Genomic DNA, 20,778 nt, shown 5'->3' with positions numbered 1-20,778 from the left:
CGGGCCATTGCTTCCTCCCTTCCCCCTTCAAATTTGGATGGGATGTGAAGGCTGAATTGATCCCCCTCCTCTCTCCTATTTGGGGGAAGAGTTTGGGGGAGTTCGGTCCCTGATTTTTATTTGACCTGTCTCCAGCACTTTTTTTGGTTTGATCTTCCCCTTTCCATTCCTGTTTGAGGTTTCTGTCTCTATCACAGCAGGTGATGCAATGGCATGTGAGAAAGAGGAGCAGAATTCTCAGCAGGAAGATGCTGAGCAAGTAGATAAACACAGAGCATTATCACAGAGATCGGAATGGAATGTGTCCAGGAGTCATGAGCAGGGAAAATCCTGTGAGATTCAGCACAGACCAGAGAGAGAGCAGGGAAACCAGCCAGGGGAGAAAGTGGGTAAATGTATTTACTCTCAGGGAACTCAGAAGAACCTCAAGGAAACAACAATCCAGCAGGAAATCCTCATGGGAAAGAGAAAAAAATACATGCACTGAGTGTGGGAAAAACTTAAGTGACTACTCAGCCCTTATTAAACATCAGAGAATCCACACAAGAGAGAGGCCCTATCAATGCCGTGAGTGTGGGAAAAACTTCACTCACAGATCAGGCCTTTTTCAACATCAGAGAATCCACACAGGGGAGAGGCCTTATGAATGCAGTGAGTGTGGGAAAAGCTTCATTCGGCGCTCACATCTTATTACACATCAGAGAATCCACACAGGAGAGAAACCCAATGAATGCAGTGAGTGTGGGAAAAGCTTCATTTGGCGCTCACATCTTATTACACATCAGAGAATCCACACAGGAGAGAAACCCAATGAATGCAGTGAGTGTGGGGAGACCTTCAGTCAGCGCCCAAGCCTTGTTAGTCATCAGCGAATCCACACAGGGGAGAGGCCCTATGAATGCAGTGAGTGTGGGAAAACCTTCAGTCAACAGTCAAGCCTTGTTAGTCATCAGCGAATCCACACAGGGGAGAGGCCCTATGAATGCAGTGAGTGTGGAAAAACATTCAATCACAGCTCACACCTTATTACCCATCAGAGAATCCACACAGGACAGAGGCCCTGTGAATGCAGTGAGTGTGGGAAAACCTTCAATTGCAGCTCACACCTTATTACCCATCAGAGAATCCACACAGGAGAGAGGCCGTATGAATGCATGGAGTGTGGGAAAACCTTCAATCGCAGCTCAAACCTTATTACCCATCAGAGAATCCACACAAGGGAGAGGCCCTATGAATGCAGTGAGTGTGGGAAAAACTTCACTCATAGATCAGGACTTTTTCAGCATCAGAAAATCCACACAGGGGAGAGGCCCTATCAATGCAGTGAGTGTGGGAAAACCTTCATTCGGTGCTCACATCTTAGTACACATCAGAGAATGCACACAGGTGAGAAACCCAATGAATGCAGTGAGTGTGGGGAAACCTTCAGTCAGCGCTCAAGCCTTGTTAGTCATCAGAGAATCCACACAGGGGAGAGGCCCTATGAATGCAGTGAGTGTGGGAAAACCTTCATTCGGTGCTCACATCTTATTACACATCAGAAAATGCACACAGGTAAGAAATGAATGCACCTATGAATGCAGTGAGTGTGGGAAAACTTTTTTTTGGAGCTCAGACCGTGTTAGGCATCAGAAAATCTGCAAGGGAGATCAACACCATAAAAGACTCTAGGGCTATGAAGACTTCTTTTTTTCTTTAATACTTTGGCTGATTCCCACATACTAACCTTTAAAGCTGTTTGAAGTGTTGGCAGCACCGTTATACCTCAGCTTGTCCAGAGGAGGGGCCCATTTTTGCCTTTTGCAGTTTTCCTGGTTTGGAGATGGACCCATTTGTCCTTTCTATCAACTCCATTGTCCCATGAGTAATTTGAATATGCCCTTCCTAAAGGGAACCAGGGAGCATCACATTTATCACATTCCTCCTATTGCAAAGTTATTGTTAGTCACCAATGATGCAAATTGTATCATAGAATCATAGAATATCAGAGTTGGAAGGGACCTCTGGAGGTCATCTAGTCCAACCCCCTGCCCAGAGCAGGACCAATCCCCAATTAAATTATCCCAGCCAGGGCTTTGTCAAGCCTGACCTTAAAAACTTCTAAGGAAGGGGATTCCACCACCTCCCTAGGTAACGCATTCCAGTGTTTCACCACCCTCCTAGTAAAAAGGTTTTTCCTAATATCCAACCTAAATCTTCCCCACTGCAACTTGAGACCATTACTCCTTGTCCTGTCATCTGCTATCACTGAGAATAGTCTAGATCCATCCTCTTTGGATCCACCTTTCAGGGAGTTAAAAGCAGCTATCAAATCCCCCCTCATTCTTCTCTTCCGCAGACTAAACAATCCCAGTTCCCTCAGCCTCTCCTCATAAGTCTTGTGTTCCAGACCCCTAATCATTTTTGTTGACCTTCGCTGGACTCTCTCCAATTTTTCCACATCCTTCTTGTAGTGGGGGGCCCAAAACTGGAGACAGTACTCCAGATGAGGCCTCACCAATGTCAAATAGAGGGGAACGATCACATCCCTCGATCTGCTGGCAATGCCCCTACTTATACACCCCAAAATGCCATTGGCCTTCTTGGCAACAAAGGCACACTGTAGACTCATATCCAGCTTCTCATCCACTGTAACCCCTAGGTCCTTCTCTGCAGAACTGCTGCCTAGCCATTCGGTCCCTAGTCTGTAGCAGTGCATTGGATTCTTCCGTCCTAAGTTCAGGACTCTGCACTTATCCTTGTTGAACCTCATCAGATTTCTCTTGGCCCAATCCTCCAATTTGTCTAGGGCCCTCTGTATCCTATCCCTACCCTCCAGCATATCTACCACTCCTCCCAGTTTAGTGTCATCCGCAAACTTGCTGAGGGTGCAATCCACACCATCCTCCAGATCATTAATGAAGATATTGAACAAAACCAGCCCCAGGACCGACCCTTGGGGCACTCCGCTAGATACCGGCTGCCAACTAGACATGGAGCCATTTATCACTACCCGTTGAGCCTGACAATCTAGCCAACTTTCTACCCACCTTGTAGTGCATCCATCCAGCCCATACTTCTTTAAATTGCTGACAAGAATACTGTGGGAGACCGTGTCAAAAGCTTTGCTAAAGTCAAGGAATAACACGTCCACTGCTTTCCCTTCATCCACAGAACCAGTTATCTCATCATAGAAGGCAATTAGATTAGTCAGGCATGACTTGCCCTTGGTGAATCCATGCTAACTGTTCCTGATCACTTTCCTCTCGTCTAAGTGCTTCAGAATTGATTCCTTGAGGACCTGCTCCATGATTTTTCCGGGGACTGAGGTGAGGCTGATTGGCCTGTGTTAGGATATAGATATTCAAGCCTGTCTGCAAAGGCCTGTACTTTAAGAATTTAGGTGTATTCTTATCACTTGGCTAGTTCTAGAGGTATAAAAGAAAGAATCAAAATCACTGTCTGCTGGTGTAAGGGCCTTCTCTTACTATCACAGTCTGAGGCCCTGTTCTTAGGCTAAGGCCTTTGGCTAAGCAGCAGAGGCAGCCATAAGCTAGGAAGCGAACAGTCACATCCTCACATTCCAAACTAGTCACATTGAAATAAGGTGCTATTGGGCTGTTAGGCACTGTCAGGACAGGATTGTATTCCTATCACCTCCAGAGAAAGGGAAGTGCCTAGAAAATGTAAAAGGAAACTTAGTTTGATAGCATCCTGTCTGGCAAGAACTCACTTATCAATAGCTGGGATGTGAAATCCTCACTTCTGTATTGTTTTGTCATTATAGTTCCCACTTTGCTATTGTTTGTCTGTATAATCTCTCTGGTTCTGTGATTGTTCCTGTCTGCTGTATAATTAATTTTGCTAGGTGTAAACTAATTAAGATGGTGGGATATAATTGGTTTCATAATCATGTTACAACATGTTAGGATTGGTTGGTTAAATTTCAGGAAAATGATTGGTTAAGGTATAGCTAAGCAGAACTCAAGTTGTATTATATAATCTGTAGTCAGTGAGGAAGTGAGTGGGTGTGGGTGGGAAGGTGGGTGGGGGAGGGAGATGGGAACCGGGAATGGGGGTAAGAAAATTGGAATCATGTTTTGCTAAAGGGGGAAATGGGAACAGGGACACAGGTGTAAGGCTCTGTGGTGTCAGAGCTGGGAAGGAGGATACTAAGGAAGGAAACTGGAATCATGCTTGCTGGAAGTTCACCCCAATAAACATCAAATTGTTTGCACCTTTGGACTTCGGGTATTGTTGCTCTCTGTTCATGCGAGAAGGACCAGGGAAGTAAGTGGGTGAAGGAATAAGCCCCCTAACAGCCTGTAGTTCCCAGGATCCTCCTTCTTCCCTTTTTTAAAGATTGGCACTACATTAGCCTTTTTCCAGTCGTCCAGGACTTCCCCCGATCGCCATGAGTTTTCAAAGATAATGGCCAATGGCTCTGCAATCACATCCGCCAATTCCTTTAGCACTCTCGGATGCAACTCATCCAGCCCCATGGACTTGTGCACGTCCAGCTTTTCTAAATAGTCCTGAACCACTTCTACCTTCACAGAGGGCTAGCCACCTCCTCCCCATGCTGTGCTGCCCAGTGCAGTAGTCTGGAAGCTGACCTTCTTAGTGAAAACAGAGGCAAAAAAAGCATTGAGTACATTAGCTTTTTCCACATCCTCTGTCACTAGGTTGCCTCCCTCATTCAGTAAGGGGCCCACACTTTCCTTGGCTTTCTTCTTGTTGCCAACATACCTAAAGAAACCCTTCTTGTTACTCTTAACATCTCTTGCTAGCTGCAGCTCCAGGTGTGATTTAGCCTTCCTGATTTCACTCCTACATGCCTGAGCAATATTTTTATACTCATCCCTGGTCATTTGTCCAATCTTCCTTTTCTTGTAAGCCTCTTTTTTGTGTTTAAGATCAGCAAGGATTTCACTCTTAAGCCAAGCTGGTCGCCTGCCATATTTACTATTCTTTCTACACATCGGGATGGTTTGTCCCTGTAACCACAATAAGGATTCTTTAAAATACAGCCAGCTCTCCTGGACTCCTTTCCCCCTCGTGTTATTCTCCCAGGGGATCCTGCCCATCAGTTCCCTGAGGGAGTCAAAGTCTGCTTTTCTGAAGTCCCGGGTCCGTATTCTGCTGTTTTCCTTTCTTCCTTGTGTCAGGATCCTGAACTCAACCATCTCATGGTCAGTGCCTCCCAGGTTCCCATCCACTTTTGCTTCCCCTACTAATTCTTCCCGGTTTGTGAGCAGCAGGTCAAGAAGAGCTCCACCCCTGGTTGGTTCCTCCAGCACTTGCACCAGGAAATTGTCCCCTACAGTTTCCAAAAACTTCCTGGATTGTCTGTGCACCGTTGTATTGCTCTCCCAGCAGATATCGGGATGATTGAAGTCGCCCATGAGAACCAGGGCGTGCGATCTAGTAGCTTCTGCGACTTGCCGGAAGAAAGCCTCGTCCACCTCATCCCTGTGGTCCGGTAGTCTATAGCAGACTCCCACCACGACATCACCCTTGTTGCTCACACTTCTAAACTTAATCCAGAGACTCTCAGGTTTTTCAGCAGTTTCATGCTTGAGCTCTGGGCAGTCATACTGCTCCCTTACATACAGTGCGACTCCCCCACCTTTTCTGGCCTCCTTTTCCTTCCTGAACAGTTCATACCCATCCATGACAGTACTCCAATCATGTGAGTTATCCCACCAAGTCTGTTATTCCAGTCACATCATAATTTCCTGACTTTGCCAGAACCTCAGTGCCAGTTGTTCTCACGTTGATCTGGGTTGTGCTGAAAAGCCGTTATATTGGGAACTTTTAAAATTATATTTAAATGAAGAGGAACAGGGTAAGGAAAAAAAGTGTCATTTGAACCTCTGTGAAGCTGTGAGGAGATGGGGTGTCTCAGAGATTCGCTCCTTCCCCATCACTCCAGAACTGTTAATTTCTGCATGGCTCAAACAGGAGGTATCTTCATCACATTCTATCCCTCCACTTTTCAAAGTGTCATGTGATGAAGTGTTCTCAGCTGTCTGTGCTTGGAGATGATGTTTTACTTCTTTAATCCTATATCAGAGTCACTATGACCGGAGATGAAAGTGTCAAAGACCTGGAAGGGGAATTCAAATGGATCCCAAACACAGTGTGATCATTTGGAGTTTAAATCCCAGGTTCCATCTATTGGTAAAGCCACTTCTGGCAAGGTGGCTGTTTTTTCCCCCATTATGGGGATGTTAGGATACTAAAAATTTTGTAAATAACATAACTGACCATTGAGACAGTGCTGAGTGAAGCAGGTTTGAATGGATCAGAGGAGAATGTGATGAGAGAATCTCTTGTCCTGATTCTAAATAATCAGATGTAACCTGCTCTGGAATTTCACTTGACATTTTCATTGTCATGTATTCTTTCTCTGTGATGTGGATTTTTCTTTCCTAAAGGCTGTTTGGCCACCCAGTTGGATATTAGTTCAGTTTGATAGGATGTAGCTCAGATTCATAGGAGAATTTAAGACAAACGACCATTTGCTAAAGTCATCATTTCTCACTTCAGCTTTGCTTTTTCCCCATCCCTCCATGATGACATGGAGACAGTTCAAGTGCAGTTCGGTCAACAGGACAGAACTCTCCAATTTACTGACATGCTAACAAAGTAACAGCCGTGATTTAAAATCTCCACTCGGAAATGGTGAACAACAGCAGAACCCCAACTAATTGAAGGACGTGCATATGGTCACAGTGTAGTTCAATTGTTGAAGTCAATATCGACACAGATGATCTGGGGAGAGAATTCCATGGTAAGTGATTTTGAACTAGGCAAAATGCCCATATGTTTCGTTCCCAAAGCATTTGTAACCCAGGCTCCACAGAAGATCTCTCATAGCTAATCCTATGGTATGGGAGATGCTGTCCTTCATGACGCAGATGTTGTAGAAATAGAAGTGGGGGGTTTGTTGAATATCCTTTGTAGGTGCTAAAAATGTGTATAAAATGAAATCAGTGTGGGAAATCTAATAGCTGCAGAAAAATAGCTGTTTTTAATAGAAACTGCAGCTCTGATAACTAACAGAGATTCTGATCCAGGCCTGTGTCCAGTTCCTTGCCCAGTTTTTCTTTAATTTGGTGGCACAGTTCCAGGCATGTTTCGGGAAGCCATTCCTCACTAACACTGCTGAGATTTGGAGTAGTTTTGTAAAGGATTCTACTTCAGAGAAGTGTAAATTTACCCTAACAAAGGCCAAGGATTTGGAAAGAACTGGGGTTGAAAGAATCCACACCAGTTCTTGGTTTCCATCCCAGTAAAGGAAGCGATGGTGACCAATGACCCCAGGAAAATTGTTTGTACAACTCCACTTACTAGTGCAGTGTCGCTGATTACCGTTCCAAAGGATGCCAGGGTTCGACTGAGAACAATCATCCTTCATTGTTTGGATCCAAAGAGAGAGTGCTTCATAGGACATTCCTTCCCCGTGGATCCCAAACTGGCTGCCTGAGTGGGTAACAAGGACTTTCAGGCTGTAGAAATGATGGAAACCAATGAGGCAACGATCATGTCAGGCTCCAATTTCAGAGTTCCGGATACTCGCATGCTGAGTCCTGATTCTCTGGTTTTGTGTCTGACGCGACAGCTACACAATAAAGCTGATGTTGGCGCAGCTGCACCGATTTGTAGCTGTGCTGGTCTAGCATTGTTATTACAGATGCTCTCTGCCAAGGAGAGAGATCTCTCCCGTCGGACTTGATTAGTCCAGGCCCCGCAAGCAGCGGTGGCTGTGTTGGCAGGAGAAGCTCTCCCGCTGACGTAGCGCTATCTACACAAGGGGCTAGGGCTGTGTAACTACGTAGCTCAGCGGTGTGGATTTTTCACACCCCTGAGCAAAATAGGAATACTGATAAATGTCTTTAGTGTAGACCAGACCTTAGTTTTCTCTTGTGTTTTATGCATTTACATCACTTCTCCTCTACCTCCTCCTACTTTGAAAGATTAAAAAGTGTGAAAAGAGAGGTATTTTTCCCCATGATGCAAACATTCCCACCTAGGAGACCCCTTCCACCAATGCACATGGCAGAAGAACCAGACATATATGAACTCACAGAAGTGCTTCGGACCTACGTTGGGACAAACCACAACTTGAGCCAAGTTCAGTTGTTGGCAATGGGGATTAAAAGAAAACTAACATATATGAGAAGAATTTGTGATCTTTGAATATGTTGTTGTTACCAATGAAAATGAAATTATAGCTGAAGTTATTGGCTAAAAAGTAAGAGACTAATTGTGTGATAATCTGAATTATTTTGGAAAACTGAAAGTTGTCTTGTTTTTTGTTTTGTCAAACAGGAAATGATGGCTAATCTTGAAAAGTTACTTTGATTTAATTTACCCCCTGTAGTGTAAGGAGTTCTGGTAGAAAATCTCACTCCAAAGGTTGGGGTGGGAGAATGTATGTGAGAAATAGTGTATAAGAGAATATTGGCCCAGTATAGATTTTAATTTTTTGTATTTCAAATAGAACTTATTTTGCTTAGCTTCAAAGTCAATTTCTATTAAAAGGAAAATTACTTGAGGAGACAAGTTGTATAACTTTTTACCCACTTAGACTGTAGGGTCACTGACTTCCCCACTTCTCTAATTTTCAAAGGAAAGGCATGACATCTGTCACAGGATGTGTCCAGCAGCTAGGAAAGCTGCAATCGTCAACCGTCCATATCAAGGAAAAGGGTGAAGTCCATTGCCTTTCAGGTCAAAAAGCCATCTAAAGGCTGGTCTATGCTGAAAAGCTATGTTGACATAGCCACATCTCTCGGGTGTGTGAAAAATCCACTCCACTGAGAGAAGTAGTTACTGTGAGCTGAGCCCCAGTGTAGACAGTGTTAGGTTGTCAGAAGAATACTTCCAGTGTTTGAAGTGTAGACAGAGCCTTAGACAGATTGATCCCCTATGGGAAGCAAGTCATGACATCAATTCCGATCTTGACCTTTCTTTCTGTATGTGAGAAAGCTACTAGCATGGAGGCTGAGCCAGCTGTCCAGTCGCCTGGTTCATCAACTGTAGCTACAGCTCTTAGTACCTATCCATCCAAAGACTGAGAGAAATGGAGAGTTCCAACCGTTATCATTTTAGTATCTTATTGTGCTGGCCTTTCTATTATATCAGGGTGTGACTGTATATCTCAGTATAGCTCATGCATGTGTGACAAAAGCTCATTGGTGCCAATTGCCAAATGGGTCACTGTTGTTCACAAGCAACTTCTGTATCAGACCTGAGAAACTTGCCGCACCTAATACACTGATTTTATTATATTTATCCAGGAAGCATAGCAGTGAGATCTCTAATGAAAACTTGTAAATTATTGTTACTCGTAATCACTGCAAGAGGTGTGTACGAGTCATGCTGAAGGAGTAATGTAAGTACATGGAAAGTTATGCCCATATGGTATTGTCATGAAAGTGAGTCACCCCAATCATAGGTCTTGGTGGGAATGGCCCATCCAGTGGGAGGGAATTGTCACCCCCTGCCTTGCTAGCTAGTTATGCAATGTATTGCTCCATTGTCAACCTTTGCACCAACCCAGAAAAGCCAACGGAAAACCATCAAAGATAAACTATAGACATCGAAACCCTGTGGAAGTGACAAGGACAATATGACAATGAGGAGATCGTCCTTTCTGTGAATGAAGACAAAAAACTGGTTCAGTTTATAAAAGCGGGGAGAAAAATACTCTGTGTCCATTCACCAAGGAGATCCCTGACGACCAGTGGTGCTTCATGAAAGGCAAGGCCCTGGCTCCTAGGGACTAGCAATCACTGCAATAGACTGAAATGTGAGGTGAGACTCTACTTAGCTAGGAAAGGTAACTATTAAATAGTGTAGGTTGCATTTTGTTGTTTTGTTTTGTTTGTAACTGTTTCCATCACTTACATTTGTTTCTGTTTAAATCTTTATTCCTTGCTGAATAAATTTCCGTTTGTTCAATAACTGTGCTGTGTGTGATGCAGGAGCAGTGGTCTACAGTAAAACTGGTAACCTAGGATGTACCATTGCTTCGGGCAGAGAGGATCTGGGATTTCTCTGAGTATCTGGTGATTGGGGCTGGACCCCCGAGGGGGGCACACTGAAGGAACTCAGGGGTTAGGGTGCCTCTATTGTCAACTGGCAGGGCTGCTGTAGCTCAGAGGAGGGTGCTTGAGTGGCTGACAGGCTGGGTGAGTTCGGTCGTGAAAATCCAGCTGCCAAAGGCAAAAGTCCCTCTTACTAGTGGCAGGTGGCAACAAGGAGGCTCAGAGCCTTCAGCACCCTGAGAAGGGTCACAATGTGCATCTATTTTGATCCACCTGTCAAATCCACACAGGGAAAGCACCCTATAGAATAGTTCCCTGACTCAAAATAGCCCTAAAACTCTGCCCTATGAAATCATGGAACATGTGCTTTTCCCTCTGTGAAAGCACATAAAGAATCCAAGCACTGGAGGGTAGGGATTGGGTCCAGAGTGACCTAGACAAATTGGAGCATTGGGCCAAAAGAAATCTGATGAGGTTCACCAAGGACAAGTGCAGAGTCTTGCACTTAGGATGGAAGAATCCCATGCACCGCTACAGGCTGGGGACTGACTGGCTAAGCAGCAGTTCTGCAGAAAAGGACCTGGGGATTACAGTGGATGAGAAGCTGGATATGAGTCAACAGTGTGCCCTTGTTGCCAAGAAGGCTAATGGCATATTGGGCTGCATTAGGAGTGATGCCAGCAGATCTAGGGAAGTGATTATTCCCCTCTATTTGGCATTGGTGAGGCCACACCTGGAGTACTGCGTCCAGTTTTGGGCCCCCCATTACAGAAAGGATGTGGACAAATTGGAGAGAGTCCAGCAGAGGGCAACAAAAATGATTAGGGGGCTGGGGCACATGACTTACGAGGAGAGGCTGAGGGAACTGGGCTTATTTAGTCTGCAGAAGAGAAGAGTGAGGGGGGATTTGATAACTACCTGAAGGGGGGTTCCAAAGAGGATGGAGCTCGGCTGTTCTCAGTGGTAGCAGATGACAGAACAAGGAGCAATGGTCTTAAGTTGCAATGGGGGAGGTCTAGGTTGGATATTAAGAAAAACTATTTCACTGGGAGGGTGGTGAAGCACTGGAATGGGTTCCCTAGGGAGGTGGTGGAATCTCCATCCTTAGAGGTTTTTAAGGCTCTGTTTGATAAAGCCCTGGCTGGGATGATTTAGTTGGGGTTGGTCCTGCTTTGAGCAGGGGGTTGGACTTGATGACCTCCTGAGTAGGTGCAAGTGGTCCCTAAATGTTTCTTTGTGTGCACATCTGTACAGATGCTGGGAATGGGTGACAGGGGATGGATCACTTGATGGTTACCTGTTCGATTCATTCCATCTGAAGCACCTGGCATTGGCCACTGTTGGAAGACAGGACATTGGGCTAGATGGACCATTGGTCTGACCCAGGATGACTGTTATGTTTTATGTACAGGAATGAGGGACTTACAAAGCAGAAGTGGGGGGAAGAGTATCTAAATTTAAATCAGTTTTAGAGAGAAATGTGTTCAAACACACTGAGACTCAAAATATAGAAGAAATAACAAATGATCCCCAGCTCCTTCCCCCAAGTTCCTCTCTGTGGATTAGCTGCCAACAGCTGCAGCTGCTGCTCTGAGGGGAGCGGTATAAGCTATCTGCCTGTGGGTGCAGCCCACCAGCTGGTTCTCCTGGGACAGATGGTAAGTTGCTGGGCAGGGATGCTGCACCGGCTGGGGTCTGAAATATGAACAGGGATCTAAGGACTCTACAGTGGCCTCCAGTGAGGGTCAAGGATGCTGAGGCAGTGGAAACTCAGCATCACAGTCATCAAGATTCAAATGGATTCAAAAAGATTCCGCTTTGAGATGGAAAGGAGGGGGAGGACTTGTGTTCTCTGTGGAAAGGGTCTCCAGGAACTGGTATTTCCAGCTGCATTAAAGAGTCATAAAAGAGAAGGAAGAGTTAATGTCTTAGAAAAGTCTGTGTGTGTGTGAGTGTGTGTGTGTGTTAGATGGGTAGGAGGGTTTCCAGAAATCAGTTTGCTCCAGTCTCTTTTTTCTGGGATTTCCCTTAGAAAAAGATGAAGCAGGGAGCAGACTGTCTGCCCTCTCTGAGGCTCAAACTCAGGACCTTCAGATTATAAGACTGACACACTGCCAACTGCACTAAGAAGTCTATGAAAGGCTTTTGGCTAAGTGCATGTAGGACCCTCCTACACCAGTGATGAGCAGGGAAGGAGCCAGGGGAGTGCTGGAAGAAGCAAGGAGATCTGGTGCCCAGACACCTTTCCTGGCAGCTTTCTCAGCAACAAACAAACCAACTCCCCCTGCCACTGAACAATCCACCTGGGACTAAGAGCAGCACTGGGGGGCTTTCTCCTTGCCACTTCTGCTGGCATTGGCAGGCATCCTGGAATCCTTTCTAGAAGAGAATTGAGAACTGAGTTGGGAAAACCAGTTTGAAAACAGGAAGCCCAGGTTTACACTCATTTATTTATAATATTAAATAATCATAGAATCATAGAATCATAGAATATCAGGGTTGGAAGGGACCCCAGAAGGTCATCTAGTCCAACCCCCTGCTCAAAGCAGGACCAATTCCCAGTTAAATCATCCCAGCCAGGGCTTTGTCAAGCCTGACCTTAAAAACCTCTAAGGAAGGAGATTCTACCACCTCCCTAGGTAACGCATTCCAGTGTTTCACCACCCTCTTAGTGAAAAAGTTTTTCCTAATATCCAATCTAAACCTCCCCCACTGCAACTTGAGACCATTACTCCTCGTTCTGTCATCTGCTACCATTGAGAACAGTCTAGAGCCATCCTCTTTGGAACCCCCTTTCAGGTAGTTGAAAGCAGCTATCAAATCCCCCCTCATTCTTCTCTTCTGCAGGCTAAACAATCCCAGCTCCCTCAGCCTCTCCTCATAACTCATGTGTTCCAGTCCCCTAATCATTTTTGTTGCCAATCCTTTGATTCTAGTGTCACAATCACTACAATTGCTTCAGCCTGACAATTTCCCAAGGGGAAAACTTAACTTCTTTCTAAAGAGAGTTGAGAGAAAACACTTTTCAGGGTCCAAGAGAGACAACGCAGGTGAGGGTAAGAGTTTGTGGTGGACCAACCTCTGCTGGTGAAAGAGAAAAGCTTTGGAGCTAACCCAGAACACTTCTTCAGTTCTGTGTAGCCTGAAAGGTTGTCTCTTCCATAAACAGCAGTTAGAACATAAGAGTGGCCATACTGGATCAGACTAGTTCATCTAGCCCACTATCCTGTTTTCCAATGGTGACCAATGCCAGGCACCCCAGAGGGAATAAAAAGAACAGGTAATCAGCAAGTGATCCATCCCCAGTTGCCCATTACCAACTTCTGGCAAACCGAGGCTAGGGACACCATCGCTGCCCATCCTGGCTAATAGCTATCGATGGACCTCTCCTCCATGCACTTCTCTAGTTCTTTTTTGAACTCTGTTCTAGACTTGGCCTTCACAACATTCTCTGGCAGAGAGTTCCCCAGGTTAACTGCATTGTGTGAGCACCCATGGCCCTCTGTGGAGCTTCCCTTCTCCTTCCCGTTCTATGATCTCATCTTTCATTCACTCCAGCATTTTTTCTTTTCATCATCAGTGTCAGGGGGATTATCCCTTCACCCACTTACTTCCCTGGTCCTTCACAGAATCATAGAATCATAGAATATCTGGGTTGGAAGGGACCTCAGGAGGTCATCTAGTCCAACCCCCTGCTCAAAGCAGGACCGATCCCCAATTAAATCATCCCAGCCAGGGCTTTGTCAAGCCTGACCTTAAAAACTTCTAAGGAAGGAGATTCCACCACCTCCCTAGGTAACGCATTCCAGTGTTTCACCATTCTCCGAGTGAAAAAGTTTTTCCTAATATCCAACCTTAATCTCCCCCACTGCAACTTGAGACCATTACTTCTTGTCCTGTCATCTTCTACCACTGAGAATAGTCTAGATCCATCCTCTTTGGAACCGCCTTTCAGGTAATTGAAAGTAGCTATCCAAAAGTGGACACAGTACTCCAGATGAGGCCTCACCAATGTTCAATAGAGGGGAATGATCATGTCCCTCGATCTGCTCGCTATGCCCATACTTATACATCCCAAAATGCCATTGGCCTTCTTGGCAACAAGGGCACACTGTAGACTCATATCCAGCTTCTCGTGCACTGTAACCCCTAGGTCCTTCTCTGCAGAACTGCTGCCGAGCCATTCGGTCCCTAGTCTGTAGCGGTGCATTGGATTCTTCCGTCCTAAGTGCAGGACTCTGCACTTGTCCTTGTTGAACCTCATCAGATTTCTTTTGGCCCAATCCTCCAATTTGTCTAGGGCCCTCTGTATCCTATCCCTACCCTCCAGCGTATCTACCTCTCCTCCCAGTTTAGTATCATCCGCAAATTTGCTGAGAGTGCAATCCACACCATCCTCCAGATCATTTATGAAGATATTGAACAAAACCGGCCCTAGGACCGACCCTGGGGCACTCCGCTAGATACCGGCTGCCAACTAGACATGGAGCCATTGATCACTACCTGTTGAGCCCGACAATCTAGCCAATGTTCTACCCACCTTGTAGTGCATCCATCCAGCCCATACTTCTTTCACTTGCTGACAAAAATACTGTGGGAGACCGTGTCAAAAGCTTTGCTAAAGTCGAGGAATAACACGTTCACTGCTTTCCCTTCATCCACAGAACCAGTTATCCATATCCATAGAAGGCAATTAGATTAGTCAGGCATGACTTTCCCTTGGTGAATCCATGCTGAGTGTTCCTGATCACTTTCCTCTCGTCTAAGTGCTTCAGAATTGATTCCTTGAGGACCTGCTCCATGATTTTTCCGGGGACTGAGGTGAGGCTGACCAGCCTGTAGTTCCCAGGATCCTCCTTCTTCCCTTTTTTAAAGATGGGCACTACATTAGCCTTTTTCAAATCTTCCGGGGCTTCCCCCGATCGCCATGAGTTTTCAAAGATAATGGCCAATGGCTCTGCAATCATATCCGCCAATTTCTTTAGCACTCTCGGATGCAACGCATCCGGCCCCATTGACTTGTGCACGTCCAGTTTTTTTAAATAGTCCCGAACCACTTCTTCCTTCATAGAGGGCTGGCCACCTCCTCCCCATGCTGTGGTGCCCAGTGCAGTAGTCTGGGAGCTGACCTTGTTGACCTTGCTGACCCCGCATCCCCTGCCATTCCACCCCTGGGGTGGCAATCTCCCCAGCATAGGCCAAGAGACCTGTGTTTGTCAGCAGTCCGCCAGAGCCAGGTCCCCCATCTGTTTGCTGCTCTGCCCTGTTTGAGTGTCTGGGCATATAAACTCATTACTGCACTGTCCTGACTACAGACCAGAACCTCCTAACTGCTTGTTGCCCTGCTCTGCATGAGGGCTGGGGCTTATGGACACTGGTGCCCTACTCTGATTGTAGGCCAGAGCCCTCTAACTGTTTGGTACCCCACCCTGTCAGAGGGCCAGGGTCCCCTACCCTCAGTATTGTGCTACCCCGCAGAGTGGCAGAGACCCCAGCTGTGATGGGTTGGATCACAGAAATCCCCTTGGGAACTGCCACCTTATGTGCTTTGACTACCTCTGAGCCTGTTTTCCCTCCCAGCTTAGGACTTCAGTGCCCTGCCTGATCTGAGCCAGACCTGCTAGCCTGTTACAAACCCAGACCCAGGTCTTAACCATGTCCCCTAAAAGCCACACGCTTAACTGAAAACAGTTTAAGCAGTGTTCCTGTCTTTAACACTCAGATGCCCAGCTCCCAATGGGTCCAAACCCCAAATAAATCCATTTTACCCTGTATAAAGCACATACAGGGTAAACTCATAAATTGTTCACCCTCTGTAACACTGATAGAGAGAGATGCACAGCTGTTCCTCCCGTCCCCCAGGTATTAATACATACTCTGGATTAATTAATAAGTAAAAGGTGATTTTATTAACTATGAAAAGTAGAATTTAAGTGGTTCCAAGTAATAACAGACAGAACAAAGTGAATTACCAAGTAAAATAAAATAAAACATACAAGTTTAAACTTAATAAAGTAAGAAAACTTAATACAGATAAAATCTCACCCTCAGAGACATTTCAATAAGCTTCTATCACAGACTGGATGCCTTCCTAGTCTGGGCCCAATCCTTTCCCCTGCTCTAGTCTTTGTTCCAGCTCAGGTGGCAGCTAGGGGATTTCTCATGACTCCAGCCCCTGTTGTTCTCTTCCACCCCCTTATATATCTTTTGCATAAGGCAGGAATCCTTTGTCCCACTCTGGGTTCCCACCCCTCCTTGTCAATGGAGAAGCACCAGGTTAAAGACTGATCCCAGTTCCGGTGACATGATCACATGGCACTGTAAGACCCCAAGCCTTCATTCCTCCCAGCCTGACCCACAGGAAGGCCTGCCTGCAAACAGAGCCATCCACAGTCAATTGTCCTGGTTGATGGGAGCCATCAAGATTCCAAACCACCATTAATGGCCCACACTTTACATAACTACAACAGGACCTCAGAGTTATATTTCATATTTCTAATTTCAGATACAAGAGAGATACATTAATAGAAATAGGATGACCACACTCAGTAGATTACAAGCTTTGTAATGATACCTTACAAGAGACCTTTTGCATGAGGCATATTCCAGTTACATTATATTCACACTCATTAGCATATTTTCATAAAGTCATAGAGTGCAACATCACACCAGTGCTAATTCCCACCTGAACTGTGCCCTTCCAGAGGACTTGTAGCAAGGGGGCATGGCTTCCCTCCCAGACAGATGGAGGAACAGCTGCAAACACCTTACAGCGTACCATGGATTGATATAGAAGCAATCGGATCTTTTCTGTCTTCTTATCTATCCCTCTCCTGATGGGGTCAGCATCCTGTTATCTTCCTAGCAACCTGACCTGTCTTCCCAGGTCCATCTCCCCAGGGTCTTGGAAGCATCACCTTCTCTGCTGCATCTTTGTGAGCAAGAAATTTTTTCTATTATGAGAAACCCACCTGTGACGATGTGACACAGCAGGGAGGGGGGAGTGTTGACCTGGGAATGTGCCCTGAGGATGGGAGACCTGAGAGCCTGTCACCTGAGCTGGGAGGGGGAGGGGGAGGTAACACCTCTTGCCCAGGAATGTGGACAGAGGCTGCAGGAGAGAGCCTGCTAGGTGGCTTTAGTTTCTGTTTGGTGCTGGGTAGAGGAACGCAGGGAACCCCAGGGCTGGGGTCTAAGCTCCCTGCTCCCCCAGAAGGACTTGACTGAGGGGTCCTGGTTGTACCCACAAGCTCTGTTTGAGACGGTGTTCCTGTGGTCCAATAAACCTTCCATTTTACTGGCTGGCTGAGAGTCTCAGTGAATCCCAGGAAGAGGGGTGCAGGGCCTGGACTCCCCCACACTCCGTGACACCCCATGAGCTGCTGGGGGGTCCCTCCTCCACTCTACAGTGGTGACCTAAGTAGACAAGCCCTCACAGAGGACAAAACAGTCATCTTTTTAGAGATGGTAGTGTAGCCAAGCGGTCTAAGGCACTGGATTAAGGTTCCAGTGTCTTTGGACGTGTGAGTTCAAATCTCACCACTGCCATCTCTTTAGCCACTCTGAACCTGCCATGAATGCAGAATGGAGCTTCAGTCCTGATTTTGGGGGCTTCCTTGATCTTTTAAACTGAGACCCTCTTCACCAATTCTCTTGTCCTCTCCTCCACCTCCCATCTGTGCTTCCATCTAGTTTAAAACTGAAAGCCAGTAGCACCCTAGTACAGTGAGCGCCTTTCACATCACCTGCAAAGTCCAGCACTGGAGTTCGTAGAGACTGTCTGGCCCCACAATAACTGGGCTGGAAAGGGAGTTAGATTTTTGGGGGGAGGGGGAAACAGGAAGGAAATAGAGAGTGAGATGGAGAGAAAAGGTCATTTCAGTTACTGACACTGTTAGGATATAGATATTCAGGCCTGTCTGTAAAGGCCTATACTCTAAGAATGTAGGTATATGTTTGTCATTTAGCTAGTAATAGAGGTATACAAGAAAGAATCTGTGTAAGGGCCTTCTCTCACTGTGACAGTCTGAGGCCCTGTTCTTAGGCCAAGGCCTTTGGCTAAGCAGCAGAGGCAGCCATAAACTGGGAAGCGACTGGTCATCTCCTCCCATTCCAAACTAGTCAATCTGGGGCTGTGAGCAAGGTGATCCGATCTATCACCTCCAGAGAAAGGGAAGAGCCTAGGAGATGTAAAAGGAAATTTAGGTTGATAGTTTTCTGTCTGGTAAGAACTCACTTATCAATAGACCCAGCTGGGAAACCCTTAAGTCTTTAAAGATGTAGTTGTGAAATCCTCACTTCTGTATTGTTTTGTCATTATAGTTTCCACTTTGCTATTGTTTATTTGCATGGTCTCTGTCTGGTTCTGTGATTGTTTCTGTCGGCTGTATAATTAATTTTGCTGGGTGTAAACTAATTAAGGTGGTGGGATATAATTGGTTAGCTAATCATGTTACAATATGTTAGGATTGTTTAGTTAAATTTCAGTAGAATGATTGGTTAAGGTATAGCTAAGAATATTACTATATAAATTAGGGGCAAACAGGAAGTAAGGTGGGATTCGAAAATAAGGAAAAAGGAACTTGGATTTAAGCTTGCTGGAAGTTCACCCCAATAAACATCCAATTATTTGCACCTTCGGACTTCGGGTATTGTTGCTCTCTGTTCATGCGAGAAGGACCAGGGAAGTCAGCAAATTTGCGGATGATACTAAACTGGGAGGAGTGGTAGATACGCTGGAGGGCAGGGATAGGATACAGAAGGACCTAGACAAATTGGAGGATTGGGCCAAAAGAAATCTGATGAGGTTCAATAAGGATAAGTGCAGGGTCCTGCACTTAGGACGGAAGAACCCAATGCACAGCTACAGACTAGGGACCGAATGGCTAGGCAGCAGTTCTGCGGAAAAGGAACTAGGGGTGACAGTGGACGAGAAGCTGGATATGAGTCAGCAGTGTGCCCTTGTTGCCAAGAAGGCCAATGGCATTTTGGGATGTATAAGTAGGGGCATAGCCAGCAGATGGAGGGACGTGATCGTTACCCTCTATTCGACATTGGTGAGGCCTCATCTGGAGTACTGTGTCCAGTTTTGGGCCCCACACTACAAGAAGGATGTGGATAAATTGGGGAGAGTCCAGCGAAGGGCAAACAAAAATGCAAACAGGGAAAGATTAAGAATGAGCTCTCAAAAATGGATACTCTCATAAAAAACCAACCTTCCACACAAGCTTCCTCGTGGCTGGATTTTACTAAAACTAGACAAGCCATTTACAACGCACACTTTGCTTCTCTACAAAAGAAAAAGGACACTAAACTTTCTAAACTACTACATGCTACAAGGGGCCACAGCAATGGTTCCCTCAACCCACCTAGCAATATTGTTAACCTATCCAACTATACTCTCAGCCCAGCAGAAGCAGCTGTTCTATCTCGGGGCCTCTCCTTCTGCCCCTCCACCCCCACGAACATGATACAGTTCTGTGGTGACCTAGAATCCTATTTTCGACGTCTCCGACTCAAGGAATATTTCCAAAATACCTCTGAACAGCATACTAATCCACAGAGGTCTCCCTACCAACACTACAGAAAGAGGGATTCTAGGTGGACTCCTCCTGAAGGTCGAAACAGCAGACTGGACTTCTACATAGAGTGCTTCCGCCGACGTGCACGGGCTGAAATTGTGGAAAAGCAGCATCACTTGCCCCATAACCTCAGCCATGCGGAACGCAATGCCATCCACAGCCTCAGAAACAACTCTGACATCATAATCAAAAAGGCTGACAAAGGAGGTGCTGTTGTCATCATGAATAGGTCGGTATATGAACAAGAGGCTGCTCGGCAGCTCTCCAACACGAGTTTCTACAAGCCATTACCCTCTGATCCCACTGAGAGTTACCAAAAGCAACTACAGCATTTGCTCAAGAAACTTCCTGAAAAAGCACAAGATCAAATCTGCACAGACACACCCCTGGAACCCCGACCTGGGATATTCTATCTACTACCCAAGATCCATAAACCTGGAAATCCTGGGCGCCCCATCATCTCAGGCATTGGCACCCTGACAGCAGGATTGTCTGGCTATGTAGACTCCCTCCTCAGGCCCTACGCTACCAGCACTCCCAGCTACCTTCGAGACACCACTGACTTCCTGAGGAAACTTCAATCCATCGGTGATCTTCCTGATAACACCATCCTGGCCACTATGGATGTAGAAGCCCTCTACACCAACATTCCACACAAAGATGGACTACAAGCCGTCAAGAACACTATCCCCGATAATGTCACGGCTAACCTGGTGGCTGAACTTTGTGACTTTGTCCTTACCCATAACTACTTCACATTTGGGGACAATGTATACCTTCAGATCAGCGGCACTGCTATGGGTACCCGCATGGCCCGACAGTATGCCAACATTTTTATGGCTGATTTAGAACAACGCTTCCTCAGCTCTCGTCCCCTAAAGCCCCTACTCTACTTGCGCTATATTGATGACATCTTCATCATCTGGACCCATGGAAAAGAAGCCCTTGAGGAATTCCACCATGATTTCAACAATTTCCATCCCACCACCAACCTCAGCCTGGTCCAGTCCACACAAGAGATCCACTTCCTGGACACTACAGTGCTAATAAACAATGGTCACATAAACACCACCCTATACCAGAAACCTACTGACCGCTATTCCTACCTGCATGCCTCCAGCTTTCACCCTGACCACACCACACGATCCATCGTCTACAGC

General features: G+C 46.0%; 1 protein-coding gene and 1 non-coding gene across 2 annotated transcripts in view; both read left to right on the top strand.

Moving 5' to 3' along the window:
• The window catches only part of LOC140904242 (uncharacterized), a 165,802-nt gene extending 161,818 nt beyond the window's left edge, over nt 1–3,984 (top strand). The window contains exon 3 of the mRNA XM_073326718.2: nt 198–3,984. Within this exon, the coding sequence (XP_073182819.2) occupies nt 300–1,565 (1,266 nt within the window). The 5' untranslated portion in view covers nt 198–299 and the 3' untranslated portion in view covers nt 1,566–3,984. The remainder of the gene's footprint in view (nt 1–197) is intronic.
• Nucleotides 3,985–17,503: 13,519 nt separating this feature from the next.
• TRNAL-AAG (transfer RNA leucine (anticodon AAG)) lies at nt 17,504–17,585 on the top strand. The gene has a single exon. It is a non-coding gene; the product is annotated as a tRNA-Leu (tRNA).
• The last annotated feature ends 3,193 nt before the right edge of the window (nt 17,586–20,778 follow it).

The sequence above is a fragment of the Lepidochelys kempii genome, chromosome 28 (genome assembly GCF_965140285.1).
Source record: "Lepidochelys kempii isolate rLepKem1 chromosome 28, rLepKem1.hap1, whole genome shotgun sequence".
NCBI lineage: Eukaryota > Metazoa > Chordata > Testudines > Cheloniidae > Lepidochelys > Lepidochelys kempii.
Note: the sequence above shows the minus strand (reverse complement) of the source record. Positions and strands in the feature narration are given on the sequence as shown.